Source organism: Saccoglossus kowalevskii, chromosome 6 (genome assembly GCF_978046115.1).
Source record: "Saccoglossus kowalevskii chromosome 6, keSacKowa6.1, whole genome shotgun sequence".
Taxonomy (NCBI): Eukaryota; Metazoa; Hemichordata; class Enteropneusta; family Harrimaniidae; genus Saccoglossus; species Saccoglossus kowalevskii.
In genome coordinates, this window is record NC_140646.1 from 9,798,833 (window position 1) to 9,816,515 (window position 17,683).

Sequence of the window (17,683 nt, forward strand, 5' to 3'; positions counted from 1 at the left end):
TTCCATATTTAACGCTGCGGGGATTATTAGTTCTAGGTGGAGTATTGTTGCCGAGGTGAATGTCAATCAGTTTTCACAGTACCCGTGTTAGTGATAAATAATTCACTCCTCTTTGTCCACGGGAGTGGTTTATACACAACTTTGCAGTGCTTCATGTGAAACGCACATATTGCGCGGTTCTCATCAGAGTAACACTGGAGTACGACGAGCATGGTCCAGTGAAACAAGATGTTAAACATATAACGCCAAACTGAATGACGGGAGTTCATATGCCTTCATTTGGTCTGCAGATAGTAAACAGCTTTACTTCGAAATTGTATCTCACCGCGAACGCCATCCTTTCTTGTAGTGATAATATCGGTGATGATGATCATGCGTAAAGACGCGTCGAGACGTGTACGGTTTACGATCAAGTCGAAGAACCACAGAGTTTCTTAGGTCGATTACTGATTCCCATCATTTGAATGTCTATATAATATACAAAAACGCAAAACGACGACAAAAAGCGAGGCGTATTCAATAGAGTTTGCTCGAGGGATTTGTCGTGTCATAGCTGTTTAGCGAAAATGAAGACATGTATACCAGGGAAGCTTTTGGTCTCTACGCTGATCCCGTTCACAGCAGAGACTTAACTGTGGTAACACGGAAACCTAGTAATCGCTGCCATGGTAACGAGATATTTGCTCTATAAAATGGTCGTGGCATCAGTATAAAACACAGAGTAGCTAAAACAATATTTATTGGTGAAAGCACGGTATTGGGATTTTTACCGCTCAACACACGTCGTGAGATAAACGTATTCATGAAAGACTATCTGATAAACGTTTCGATCGATCACTCGAGGAAATGAACAGACGGGAGTCTCTCAACGCTCCGTTCTGCACGTTTCACGGGGGAATATAGACGAAATCATCAATCGTTCATTATTTATTACAATTGACTTCCAGTTTACAAATCCTCGATATCCATTTTCAACACCTTCTGATCGACAGTCTTAACGATGACAATTTGCATACGAAAATACCCATATCGACTAGTCATCGTAGTGCTGACTTTCTTCCTTGTGTCATGGATGATGTTGTTCATCAAGACGGGCCCTGTTTCCAGGACAACAACATCCAGATATGTTCAGTAAGTACAGTAAAACCATTTATTTTCACTGATATTTAATTTCACTATTTTGATGTTTTAATTGTTATTTTACATCACGTAGATTTAATTTAGCGAATTTTACTTATCAACGAAAAAAGTGAAATTAAATAATTAATGTATGTGAATTTCAGAAACACGGCAAATCGTCGACGAAAGTATTGAAACTTGGTCCAGCTTTTTAACATTTATGTCGGATTTCAAAATGATTAGTATTCCGGTAGCTCATATCTAACACATTATCGCATGTCGATTTAGCATTCGTACATAATTACTTTTGAACAAATCAATTATGAAAAAACCTAAACTAGGCAATAATATTACATCGGAAATAAACTGCCCAATCTCATAATCGCATCCGATTATGATCTCGATATATTGTTTCACGCTTGAATGCGCAATTCGTCGTACCGTAAAACTCAGGCTGTTTTCAATATCGCGTCGCCCAGAAACGCCCCTGTTTAAAAACTAAACGCCTTGGTGTATGCACAGTAACACTAGTAGGAGCGGCATTAAAATGATAATTTGTAGAAAATGTGTTACATGGCGCATTGACATGATCCGCTAAATGCGGGGTCAACGATATACGTACGATATCCAATATGATAGGACAATACTAATCTTTCCATCACTAGATTGTCTTGTGTCTCTGTTGTTGTATCTCTCTCACTGTTATAATGTCTGAATAATTTGTAAAACGATTTGTGTCGTGCAACGAAATACTGTGAATATTCACATGCGTAGAATGGAGGAAATAGAACAATAGTCTACGCATCACATGAATCACAATACAGATTTGTGTTTAGGGACACATATGAATGAAACAGCCCCTGTGATCATACTTGAAAACGTGCGACTCTTAATATATTACCATTTTCCTTTTTATTCTGAGTCGTCAACAATAATACATTTATGGTGTGTGATTACCAATAACGAACTGAAATGAATAACGAACGAAATGAACTGATGTAGCTAATAGTAAACACTCAACACAAAGCCTATCATGTCCAGCACAGTGTTATTCATGTGAAAATGGAAACAATTACATCATTAACATTATGAAATCATATTTGATGTCAATAACTTCATTAAAGCACGCAATATGGACATTTTTTTTTTCTTTTGAGGTTTAATCATTTCATGACGTCATACCATATGTCCAAAATTCCCTGGTAAAAGTCATTAAGCATGTCTCCGTAGAAGTTCATTTGTGATATAGTGTTTATAATCTGCTCGTATTTCTAACTATTCTGTGAAATTCAAAATAGCCTTGTGTAAAGTGGAACCCACGCAACCAAAGTTGACGATATTTATTGCTTTTACTACATGCCAGCATGTTTCCTTAATAACTGATGAAGTGATATATTTCGTTTCGCCATGACGTCATGAGTAAATTTGTATAGGGTCGAGGCTGTGTTGTTCTGCAAATATTCCCGTATAATGTTGAAGAAAGATGCGGGTATTCATTGCTATTAGGTCATTTACATGCTGATTTGTATACACAAATTATACATGCCCCTAAGTGTCCGTACAATATAAATGATATCTAGTAGTAGTAATATGTATTACATATAACCTGATATCTAGTAATGACACGTAATGCATGCAATCCGATATCAAGTAGCAGTAACTTGTAATACATGCAATCTGATATCAAGTAATAGTAATATGTAATACATGCAATATGACATCCAGTAGCAGTAATTTGTAATACAGGCAGTCTGACATATAATAATATTAATATGTAATACATGCATCCAATATCTAGTAGCAGTAATTTGTTATACAGGCAATCTCATATGTAGTAGCAGTAATTTGTAATACAGACAATCTGATATCAAGTAATAGTAATATGTAATACATGCAATGTGACATCTAGTAGCAGTAATTTGTAAAACAGGCAATCTGACATTTAGTAATATTAATATGTAATACATGCAATCTGATATCAAGTAGCAGTAATTTGTTATACAGGCAATCTGATATGTAGTAGCAGTAACTTGTAATACATGCAATTTGATATCAAGTAATAATAATATGTAATACATGCAATATGACATCTAGTAGCAGTAATTTGTAATACAGGCAATCTGACATATAGCAATATTAATATGTAATACATGCAATCTGATATTTAGTAGCAGTAATTTGTAATACAGGCAATCTGATATCAAGTAATAGTAATATGTAATACATGCAATATGACATCCAGTAGCAGTAATTTGTAATACAGGCAATCTGATATCAAGTAATAGTAATATGTAATACATGCAATATGACATGTAGTAGCAGTAATTTGTAAAACAGGCAATCTGACATATAGTAATATTAATATGTAATACATGCAATCCGATATCTAGTAGCAGTAAATTTGTTATACAGGCAATCTGATATGTAGTAGCAGTAATTTGTAATACAGGCAATCTGATATCAAGTAATAGTAATATGTAATACATGCAATGTGACATCTAGTAGCAGTAATTTGTAAAACAGGCAATCTGACAAATAGTAATATTAATATGTAATACATGCAATCTGATATCTAGTAGCAGTAATTTGTTATACAGGCAATCTGATATGTAGTAGCAGTAACTTGTAATACATGCAATTTGATATCAAGTAATAATAATATGTAATACAAGCAATATGACATCTAGTAGCAGTAATTTGTAATACAGGCAATCTGACATATAGTAATATTAATATGTAATACATGCAATCTGATATCTTGTAATAGTAATATGTAATACATGCAATATGACATCCAGTAGCAGTAATTTGAAATACAGGCAATCTGATATCAAGTAATTGTAATATGTAATACATGCAATATGACATCTAGTAGCAGTAATTTGTAATACAGGCAATCTGACATATAGTAATATTAATATGTAATACATGCAATCTGATATGTAGTAGCAGTAACTTGTAATACATGCAATATGATATATAGCAATATGTAATACATGCAATCTGATATATAGTAGCAGTAATTTGTAATACATGCAATCTAATATCTAGTAGCAGTAATTTGTAATACATGCAATCTGATATCTAGTAGCAGTAATTTGTTATACAGGCAATCTGATATGTAGTAGCAGTAACTTGTAATACATGCAATCTGATATCAAGTAATAGTAATATGTAATACATGCAATATGACATCTAGTAGCAGTAATTTGTAATACAGGCAATCTGACATATAGTAATATTAGTATGTAATACATGCAATCTGATATGTAGTAGCAGTAATTTGTAATACAGGCAATCTGTTATCAAGTAATAGTAATATGTAATACATGCAATATGACATCTAGTAGCAGTAATTTGTAAAACAGGCAATCTGACATATAGTAATATTAATATGTAATACATGCAATCTGATATGTAGTAGCAGTAATTTGTAATACAGGCAATCTGATATCAAGTAATAGTAATATGTAAAACATGCAATATGACATGTAGTAGCAGTAATTTGTAAAACAGGCAATCTGACATATAGTAATATTAATATGTAATACGTGCAATCTGATATCTAGTAGCAGTAATTTGTTATACAGGCAATCTGATATGTAGTAGCAGTAACTTGTAATACATGCAATTTGATATCAAGTAATAGTAATATGTAATACATGCAATATGACATCTAGTAGCAGTAATTTGTAATACAGGCAATCTGATATCAAGGAATAGTAATATGTAATACATGCAATATGACATCTAGTAGCAGTAATTTGTAATACAGGCAATCTGATATCAAGGAATAGTAATATGTAATACATGCAATCCGATAATTAGTAGCAGTAATTTGTTATACAGGCAATCTGATATGTAGTAGCAGTAATTTGTAAAACAGGCAATCTGACATATAGTAATATTAATATGTAATACATGCAATCCGATATCTAGTAGCAGTAATTTGTAAAACAGGCAATCTGACATATTGTAATATTAATATGCAATACGTACAATCTGATATCTAGTAGCAGTAATTTGTTATACTGGCAATCTGATATGTAGTAGCAGTAACTTGTGATACATGCAATCTTATATCAAGTAACAGTAATATGTAATACATTCAAATTTGACATCTAGTAGCAGTAATTTGTAATACAGGCACTCTGACATATAGTAATATTAATATGTAATACATGCAATCTGATATCTAGTAGCAGTAATTTGTAATACAGGCAATCTGATATCAAGAAATAGTAATATGTAATACATGCAATATGACATCTAGTAGTGGTAATTTGTAATACAGGCAATCTGATATAAAGTAGTAGTAATATGTAATACATGCAATATGACATCTAGTAGCAGTAAATTGTAATACAGGCAATCTGACATATAGTAATATTAATATGTAATTCATGCAATCTGATATGTAGTAGCAGTAATTTGTAAAACAGGCAATCTGACATATAGTAATATTAAGATGTAATACATGCAATCTGATATCAAGTAATAGTAATATGTAATACATGCAATATGACATGTAGTAGGAGTAATTTGTAAAACAGGCAATCTGACATATAGTAATATTAATATGTAATACATGCAATCCGATATCTAGTAGCAGTAATTTGTTATACAGGCAATCTGATATGTAGTAGCAGTAATTTGTAATACAGGCAATCTGATATCAAGTAATAGTAATATGTAATACATGCAATGTGACATCTAGTAGCAGTAATTTGTAAAACAGGCAATCTGACATATAGTAATATTAATATGTAATACATGCAATCTGATATGTAGTAGCAGTAATTTGTTATACAGGCAATCTGATATGTAGTAGCAGTAACTTGTAATACATGCAATTTGATATCAAGTAATAATAATATGTAATACATGCAATATGACATCTAGTAGCAGTAATTTGTAATACAGGCAATCTGACATATAGTAATATTAATTGTAATACATGCAATCTGATATTTAGTAGCAGTAATTTGTAATACAGGCAATCTGATATCAAGTAATAGTAATATGTAATACATGCAATATGACATCCAGTAGCAGGAATTTGTAATACAGGCAATCTGATATCAAGTAATAGTAATATGTAATACATGCAATATGACATCTAGTAGCAGTAATTTGTAAAACAGGCAATCTGACATATAGTAATAATAATATGTAATACATGCAATCTGATATCTAGTATTAGTAATATGTTATACAGGCAATCTGATATGTAGTAGCAGTAACTTGTAATACATGCAATCTGATATCAAGTAATAGTAATATGTAATACATGCAATATGACATCTAGTAGCAGTAATTTGTAATACAGGCAATCTGACATATAGTAATATTAATATGTAATACATGCAATCTGATATCTAGTAGCAGTAATTTGTAATACAGGCTATCTGATATGTAGTAGCAGTAACTTGTAATACATGCAATATGATATATAGTAATATGTAATACATGCAATCTGATATCTAGTAGCAGTAATTTGTAATACATGCAATCTAATATCTAGTAGCAGTAATTTGTAATACATGCAATCTGATATCTAGTAGCAGTAATTTGTAATACATGCAATCTAATATCTAGTAGCAGTAATTTGTAATACAGGTGATCTGATATCCAGTAATAGTAATATGTAATACATGCAATATGACATCTAGTAGCAGTAATTTGTAAAACAGGCAATCTGACATATAGTAATATTAATATGTAATACATGCAATCTGATATCTAGTAGCAGTAATTTGTTATACAGGCAATCTGATATGTAGTAGCAGTAACTTGCAATACATGAAATTTGATATCAAGTAATAATAATATGTAATACAAGCAATATGACATCTAGTAGCAGTAATTTGTAATACAGGCAATCTGACATATAGTAATATTAATATGTAATACATGCAATCTGATATTTAGTAGCAGTAATTTGTAATACATGCAATCTGATATCTTGTAATAGTAATATGTAATACATGCAATATGACATCCAGTAGCAGTAATTTGAAATACAGGCAATCTGATATCAAGTAATTGTAATATGTAATACATGCAATATGACATTTAGTAGCAGTAATTTGTAATACAGGCAATCTGACATATAGTAATATTAATATGTAATACATGCAATCTGATATGTAGTAGCAGTAACTTGTAATACATGCAATATGATATATAGTAATATGTAATACATGCAATCTGATATATAGTAGCAGTAATTTGTAATACATGCAATCTAATATCTAGTAGCAGTAATTTGTAATACATGCAATCTGATATCTAGTAGCAGTAATTTGTTATACAGGCAATCTGATATGTAGTAGCAGTAACTTGTAATACATGCAATCTGATATCAAGTAATAGTAATATGTAATACATGCAATATGACATCTAGTAGCAGTAATTTGTAATACAGGCAATCTGACATATAGTAATATTAATATGTAATACATGCAATCTGATATGTAGTAGCAGTAATTTGTAATACAGGCAATCTGTTATCAAGTAATAGTAATATGTAATACATGCAATATGACATCTAGTAGCAGTAATTTGTAAAACAGGCAATCTGACATATAGTAATATTAATATGTAATACATGCAATCTGATATGTAGTAGCAGTAATTTGTAATACAGGCAATCTGATATCAAGTAATAGTAATATGTAAAACATGCAATATGACATGTAGTAGCAGTAATTTGTAAAACAGGCAATCTGACATATAGTAATATTAATATGTAATACGTGCAATCTGATATCTAGTAGCAGTAATTTGTTATACAGGCAATCTGACATATAGTAATAGTAATATGTAATACATGCAATCTGATATCTAGTAGCAGTAATTTGTAATACAGGCAATCTAATATCAAGGAATAGTAGTATGTAATACATGCAATATGACATCTAGTAGCAGTAATTTGTAATACAGGCAATCTGATATCAAGGAATAGTAATATGTAATACATGCAATATGACATCTAGTAGCAGTAATTTGTAATACAGGCAATCTGATATCAAGTAATAGTAATATGTAATACATGCAATCCGATAATTAGTAGCAGTAATTTGTTATACAGGCAATCTGATATGTAGTAGCAGTAATTTGTAATACAGGCAATCTGATATCAAGTAATAGTAATATGTAATACATGCAATATGACATCTAGTAGCAGTAATGTGTAAAACAGGCAATCTGACATATTGTAATATTAATATGCAATACGTACAATCTGATATCTAGTAGCAGTAATTTGTAATACAGGCAATCGGACATATAGTAATATTAATATGTAATACATGCAATCTGATATCTAGTAGCAGTAATTTGTAATACAGGCAATCTGATATCAAGAAATAGTAATATGTAATACATGCAATATGACATCTAGTAGTGGTAATTTGTAATACAGGCAATCTGATATAAAGTAGTAGTAATATGTAATACATGCAATATGACATCTAGTAGCAGTAAATTGTAATACAGGCAATCTGACATATAGTAATATTAATATGTAATTCATGCAATCTGATATGTAGTAGCAGTAATTTGTAAAACAGGCAATCTAACATATAGTAATATTAAGATGTAATACATGCAATCTGATATGTAGTAGCAGTAATTTGTAATACAGGCAATCTGATATCAAGTAATAGTAATATGTAATACATGCAATATGACATGTAGTAGCAGTAATTTGTAAAACAGGCAATCTGACATATTGTAATATTAATATGCAATACGTACAATCTGATATCTAGTAACAGTAATTTGTTATACTGGCAATCTGATATGTAGTAGCAGTAACTTGTGATACATGCAATCTGATATCAAGTAACAGTAATATGTAATACATTCAAATTTGACATCTAGTATCAGTAATTTGTAATACAGGCAATCTGACATATAGTAATATTAATATGTAATACATGCAATCTGATATCTAGTAGCAGTAATTTGTTATACAGGCAATCTGATATGTAGTAGCAGTAACTTGTAATGCATGCAATTTGATATCAGGTAATAGTAATATGTAATACATGCAATATGATATATAGTAGCAGTAATTTGTAATACAGGCAATCTGACATATAGTAATATTAATATGTAATACATGCAATCTGATATCTAGTAGCAGTAATTTGTAATACAGGCAATCTGATATCAAGAAATAGTAATATGTAATACATGCAATATGACATCTAGTAGTGGTAATTTGTAATACAGGCAATCTGATATAAAGTAGTAGTAATATGTAATACATGCAATATGACATCTAGTAGCAGTAAATTGTAATACAGGCAATCTGACATATAGTAATATTAATATGTAATTCATGCAATCTGATATGTAGTAGCAGTAATTTGTAAAACAGGCAATCTGACATATAGTAATATTAATATGTAATACATGCAATCTGATATGTAGTAGCAGTAATTTGTAATACAGGCAATCTGATATCAAGTAATAGTAATATGTAATACATGCAATATGACATGTAGTAGCAGTAATTTGTAAAACAGGCAATCTGACATATAGTAATATTAATATGTAATACATGCAATCCGATATCTAGTAGCAGTAATTTGTTATACAGGCAATCTGATATGTAGTAGCAGTAATTTGTAATACAGGCAATCTGATATCAAGTAATAGTAATATGTAATACATGCAATGTGACATCTAGTAGCAGTAATTTGTAAAACAGGCAATCTGACATATAGTAATATTAATATGTAATACATGCAATCTGATATGTAGTAGCAGTAATTTGTAATACAGGCAATCTGATATCAAGTAATAGTAATATGTAATACATGCAATGTGACATGTAGTAGCAGTAATTTGTAAAACAGGCAATCTGACATATTGTAATATTAATATGCAATACGTACAATCTGATATCTAGTAGCAGTAATTTGTTATACTGGCAATCTGATATGTAGTAGCAGTAACTTGTGATACATGCAATCTGATATCAAGTAACAGTAATATGTAATACATTCAAATTTGACATCTAGTATCAGTAATTTGTAATACAGGCAATCTGACATATAGTAATATTAATATGTAATACATGCAATCTGATATCTAGTAGCAGTAATTTGTTATACAGGCAATCTGATATGTAGTAGCAGTAACTTGTAATGCATGCAATTTGATATCAGGTAATAGTAATATGTAATACATGCAATATGATATATAGTAGCAGTAATTTGTAATACAGGCAATCTGACATATAGTAATATTAATATGTAATACATGCAATCTGATATCTAGTAGCAGTAATTTGTAATACAGGCAATCTGATATCAAGAAATAGTAATATGTAATACATGCAATATGACATCTAGTAGTGGTAATTTGTAATACAGGCAATCTGATATAAAGTAGTAGTAATATGTAATACATGCAATATGACATCTAGTAGCAGTAAATTGTAATACAGGCAATCTGACATATAGTAGTATTAATATGTAATTCATGCAATCTGATATGTAGTAGCAGTAATTTGTAAAACAGGCAATCTGACATATAGTAATATTAATATGTAATACATGCAATCTGATATGTAGTAGCAGTAATTTGTAATACAGGCAATCTGATATCAAGTAATAGTAATATGTAATACATGCAATATGACATGCAGTAGCAGTAATTTGTAAAACAGGCAATCTGACATATAGTAATATTAATATGTAATACATGCAATCCGATATCTAGTAGCAGTAATTTGTTATACAGGCAATCTGATATGTAGTAGCAGTAATTTGTAATACAGGCAATCTGATATCAAGTAATAGTAATATGTAATACATGCAATGTGACATCTAGTAGCAGTAATTTGTAAAACAGGCAATCTGACATATAGTAATATTAATATGTAATACATGCAATCTGATATGTAGTAGCAGTAACTTGTAATACATGCAATTTGATATCAAGTAATAATAATATGTAATACATGCAATATGACATCTAGTAGCAGTAATTTGTAATACAGGCAATCTGACATATAGTAATATTAATATGTAATACATGCAATCTGATATTTAGTAGCAGTAATTTGTAATACAGGCAATCTGCTATCAAGTAATAGTAATATGTAATACATGCAATATGACATCCAGTAGCAGTAATTTGTAATACAGGCAATCTGATATCAAGTAATAGTAATATGTAATACATGCAATATGACATCTAGTAGCAGTAATTTGTAAAACAGGCAATCTGACATATAGTAATATTAATATGTAATACATGCAATCTGATATCTAGTATTAGTAATATGTTATACAGGCAATCTGATATGTAGTAGCAGTAACTTGTAATACATGCAATCTGATATCAAGTAATAGTAATATGTAATACATGCAATATGACATCTAGTAGCAGTAATTTGTAATACAGGCAATCTGACATATAGTAATATTAATATGTAATACATGCAATCTGATATGTAGTAGCAGTAATTTGTAATACAGGCAATCTGATATCAAGTAATAGTAATGTGTAATACATGCAATATGACATGCAGTAGCAGTAATTTGTAAAACAGGCAATCAGGCATATAGTAATATTAATATGTAATACATGCAATCCGATATCTAGTAGCAGTAATTTGTTATACAGGCAATCTGATATGTAGTAGCAGTAATTTGTAATACAGGCAATCTGATATCAAGTAATAGTAATATGTAATACATGCAATGTGACATCTAGTAGCAGTAATTTGTAAAACAGGCAATCTGACATATAGTAATATTAATATGTAATACATGCAATCTGATATGTAGTAGCAGTAACTTGTAATACATGCAATTTGATATCAAGTAATAATAATATGTAATACATGCAATATGACATCTAGTAGCAGTAATTTGTAATACAGGCAATCTGACATATAGTAATATTAATATGTAATACATGCAATCTGATATTTAGTAGCAGTAATTTGTAATACAGGCAATCTGATATCAAGTAATAGTAATATGTAATACATGCAATATGACATCCAGTAGCAGTAATTTGTAATACAGGCAATCTGATATCAAGTAATAGTAATATGTAATACATGCAATATGACATCTAGTAGCAGTAATTTGTAAAACAGGCAATCTGACATATAGTAATATTAATATGTAATACATGCAATCTGATATCTAGTATTAGTAATATGTTATACAGGCAATCTGATATGTAGTAGCAGTAACTTGTAATACATGCAATCTGATATCAAGTAATAGTAATATGTAATACATGCAATATGACATCTAGTAGCAGTAATTTGTAATACAGGCAATCTGACATATAGTAATATTAATATGTAATACATGCAATCTGATATCTAGTAGCAGTAATTTGTAATACAGGCAATCTGACATATAGTAATATTAATATGTAATACATGCAATCTGATATCTAGTAGCAGTAATTTGTAATACAGGCTATCTGATATGTAGTAGCAGTAACTTGTAATACATGCAATATGATATATAGTTATATGTAATACATGCAATCTGATATCTAGTAGCAGTAATTTGTAATACATGCAATCTAATATCTAGTAGCAGTAATTTGTAATACATGCAATCTGATATCTAGTAGCAGTAATTTGTAATACATGCAATCCAATATCTAGTAGCAGTAATTTGTAATACAGGTGATCTGATATCCAGTAATAGTAATATGTAATACATGCAATATGACATCTAGTAGCAGTAATAGTAAAACAGGCAATCTGACATATAGTAATATTAATATGTAATACATGCAATCTGATATCTAGTAGCAGTAATTTGTTATACAGGCAATCTGATATGTAGTAGCAGTAACTTGTAATACATGCAATTTGATATCAGGTAATAGTAATATGTAATACATGCAATATGACATCCAGTAGCAGTAATTTGTAATACAGGCAATCTGATATCAAGTAATAGTAATATGTAATACATGCAATCTGATATCTAGTAGCAGTAATTTGTAATACATGCAATCTAATATCTAGTAGCAGTAATTTGTAATACATGCAATCTGATATCTAGTAGCAGTAATTTGTAATACATGCAATCTAATATCTAGTAGCAGTAATTTGTAATACAGGTGATCTGATATCCAGTAATAGTAATATGTAATACATGCAATATGACATCTAGTAGCAGTGATTTGTAAAACAGGCAATCTGACATATAGTAATATTAATATGTAATACATGCAATCTGATATCTAGTAGCAGTAATTTGTTATACAGGCAATCTGATATGTAGTAGCAGTAACTTGTAATACATGCAATCTGATATCAAATAATAGTAATATGTAATACATGCAATATGACATCTAGTAGCAGTAATTTGTAATACTTGCAATCTAATATCTAGTAGCAGTAATTTGTAATACATGCAATCTGATATCTAGTAGCAGTAATTTGTAATACATGCAATCTAATATCTAGTAGCAGTAATTTGTAATACAGGTGATCTGATATATCCAGTAATAGTAATATGTAATACATGCAATCTGACATTTAATAGCAGTAATTTGTAAAACAAGCAATATGACATCTAATAGCAGTAATTTGTAATACAAGCAATATGACATCTAGTAGCAGTAATTTGTAATACATGCAATCTAGTATCTTGTAGCAGTAATTTGTAATACAGGCAATCTGATATGTAGTAATAGTAATATGTAATACAGGCAATCTGATACCTAGTAATAGTAATTTGTAATACATGCAATCTAATATCTAGTGGCAGTAATTTGTAATACAGGTAGTCTGATATGTTGTAATAGTAATATGTAATACATGCAATCTGATACCTAGTAATAGTAATATGTAATACATGCAATCTGATATCTAGTAGCAGTAATTTGTAATACATGCAAACTTATATCTAGTAGCAGTAATTTGTAATACATGCGATCTGATATCCAGTAGCAGCAATTTGTAATACATGCAATATGTAATACTTTTACTAGGAATCAGATTGCCTGTATCACAAATTACTACTAGATATCAGATTGCGTGTATTAAAAATTACTACTACTGGATACCAAGTTACATGCATTACATATTATTACTATATATCAGATTACATGTATTACATATTACTTCAACTAGAACCCAAGTTACATGCATTACATATTACTACTACTATGTATCAGATTACATGTATTACATATTACTACAACTAGATACCAAGTTACATGCATTACATATTATTACTACTACTATATATCAGATAACATGTATTACATATTACTACAACTAGATACCAAGTTACATGCATTACATATTATTACTACTACTATATATCAGATAACATGTATTACATATTACTGCAACTAGATACCAAGTTACATGCATTACATATTACTACTACTATATGTCAGATTGCATGTATTAATAGTTTATCATTTGAATAATCAAACAGAAAATTCATTGAGAGTCACGTTTTGCAGATTTATTCATTGATTGTACATTGTATTATACACGTTAAAGTCGTCGTTAAAGTCGTGTAATGTTATGCAATACACTATTCGAGAATTTAGCAATCAACTTGTGGTGGTTTCAACAGGGATAATGTGACTAAAACAGTATTCATTTAGCTCGTGTTGTAAATCACAGGCATAACTGCGTTGATTTTGTCTTAACCAAACAAGAAAACGGTGCGGGGATGATGATCGCCCTTTAAACAATGAGTTTTATGTGTGACCCAAACAATTTCATCGAAAATAAAAAAACAGCAAATAGTTTATGTCTTTACAGTAATTACACATATATTTATTTTAACTCATGGAATATCAACATTTATTTCAGAATTGGTGACGACGACAGTATTTCCACGCTCAATCAACCGGGCTTTATCCCACTGATTAACAACAGAAAACTTGACGGCGCCCTTCAACAAAATATCCCAAATGTTACCTTTAATACGAACAAGAACGGGAAGCATGAGAGAAACAGTCCATATAAAGTATACGTCTATGATTTGCCGCCAAAATTTAACGTCAATTTATCTGATTGTGTTAAAAAAGTGGATGGCTGTTTTCACTTGGATGAGAAAATGTTTGGGATGGGGTCCAGACTACTACGAAGAGATTCTCAGTTCAGTTATCGCAATACTCATCAGTTTTCTCTGGAGGTGATACTCCATCACAAAATTCTACATAGCAGATACCGGACGATGAACCCGAAACACGCTGACATCTTCTACATTCCCTTTTATCCCGGACTTGCATGTTTCTGTAGGTCATTCCAAAAGTCCAGCTTTGACTTGGATCTCCTACACAAAGAACTGTGGCACTACCTAACCGAAAAATGGCCGTTTTTTGAGATGCGAGAGCCCCACGCAATGGCTCTCGGGAAAATTGAGAGGGAGCACTGGTCCCAGAGGTGTGGTATTCTTAAAGGGAACAAATATGCAAATAGAATACAGTTTATTGGGATTGAAGAAGAATACAAAACAGCGTATAGGAGTTATTTCGAAAGAAATGGACAACATGTCTTGGTGGCTCCATATCCAAGCTACGGTCACTTCATAGAAGGCGAGGAGGCACATCGAAATGATTTCACAAAAGGAGCAAAATATGACAGAAATGTTTTTGTTTTAATGGCCGCTAGTAGTCGGGCAAGTCACGAAGTTAGAAAAATATTACAAGACCAATTAACTAGAACTTCAAAGTCGTATAATACATATGTAAATACAGAGGAACAGTACGACGGCGTTTGGTACGTAACTCCCGAATGTGGACAGAACAACGCTGCATGGGAACAAGGTACTGAGTTGTTCACTGTAGAATGGATGCGACATAGTGTATTTTGCTTACAACCACCCGGCGACTCTCCAACACGTAAGTCATTCTACGATTCCGTTACTGCACATTGCATACCTGTCATCTTCCTACCGGAGAAAGCGAGAGTCAAATACCCCTTCCAGAGACTCCTCAACTACAGTGAATTCACAGTTAATTTTGGTCTCGAGACATTTTTGTTGGAAAAGCCAGATATCGTCGACCTACTGCGGAAGATTCCCGAAGATTACGTCATACAGTTACAAAACAATCTGCTGAATGTTAGTAAACGTTTACAATATTCATATCCCTCGAACATTGACAGCGATGACGCTTTTCAAATGATATTAGATGAACTCGGTGCAATATATAAACTTCAAGTCTAGCGTTAGAATTTGCTTTAAAGGGCGGTAGTCGTCGCGCCGCGCATGTGCGACATTTGTAGTGATAAACTTTGATTTTCCCACAATCTGATGTGATTTTCAAATGAAATCACAAGTACGAGTTTTGCCCTTGGCGCCACTTGCACTAATTACCGCTGGCGACTCCTTCGATACTTTTCAATTACCAAAAAAAATACCAAATTAAAGCATGGTAACGTCTCGGTTTGTACTTGTTGTGCGCAACAAACAAAATCTTTATTAGTAAGACACCCATATCTGGCGCATGCGTGGCGCGACGACCACTGCCCTTTAAAAGCGTTTCAATCATATTAAGCAGCTGTATTTATTTAAAAAAATATATTTGTAATAGCAATATTGAATCATTATATACGAGATTCTGTATTTCACGAGCCCAACAAAGAAAGATTTTGTAATATTGGACTTACATTTGAATAAAAAGGTAACACATAAAGTGTAAACACGAGCTCATTTAATGCTTACTTTTGTTTTCAGTGAAAATAACAAAAAAACATTTGTATTAAATTCAGTAGTAAAATTATTCAGTAATTTTTAAAAAGGTCGAATGGAGAAAGCAAATAGAAATGAGATGTTGTAGGAGATAGAGGTGAAAAGACGAACACAGCATATTTGCATCACTGATTTGTCTACTCAATCAAAAACCACCAGCACTGAAAGAAAAACATGACTAATCACTCAGCTTGAATACAGCGATATGTATTAGGATTGAACACAGTTGCGTTACATGTCAGGTGCGACCACGTGTAAGCTTCAAGGTATAAGTATGTGTAATGATGGGTGATCAATTATCATATAATAAGGGGAAGATTGATGCACACCATCGGGGTTAGAAAGAACGATGCTTTCATGCTGTACAGAAGATCTGTAACAATGTTGGTGATTGTAAGGTCGTCTAATGTTGCAATAGAAGTGTCTTTGCAGAGATGGACATCGGAGGCAGTGGGACAGAGAAAATGCAGATTCTATTAAAGCAATAGTTACGACATAATTTAGAAGACAATGCAAACAAACTATTTATTTGTAAACAAAGTTATTTATTATGTAAATAAGCTTATTAAATTGTAGATTATTATACCATTCAGTTAATACTAGTAGTCGCTTATTGTTTATCGGAATTCAAACATGGCAAAAACATGAACATATCCCAAATAACATATGTGAGTGGGAGTTAACGAATTGAATAAGGATTGCCTTGGAAGATAGTGGCGAATTGTAGGGCTACGAACTTGGTCAAAACTTGAAAAATGGAGATGACGCCCTCAATCGACGAACCGAATACACTAATTCCCCCCCCCCCAGACCATTCGTCCCCACTTCCATGTGAACGATAA

The 17,683-nt window shown here is 31.3% G+C and overlaps 1 protein-coding gene across 1 annotated transcript; it reads left to right on the plus strand.

The window, feature by feature from the left end:
• Positions 1-967: 967 nt before the first annotated feature.
• LOC100374655 (uncharacterized) lies at positions 968-16,399 on the plus strand. The gene is made up of 2 exons (XM_006824396.3): positions 968-1,131; positions 14,957-16,399. Exons 1-2 carry the CDS (start codon positions 1,001-1,003, stop codon positions 16,314-16,316), a joined length of 1,491 nt encoding a protein of 496 aa, XP_006824459.1. The 5' UTR covers positions 968-1,000; the 3' UTR covers positions 16,317-16,399.
• Positions 16,400-17,683: the final 1,284 nt, after the last annotated feature.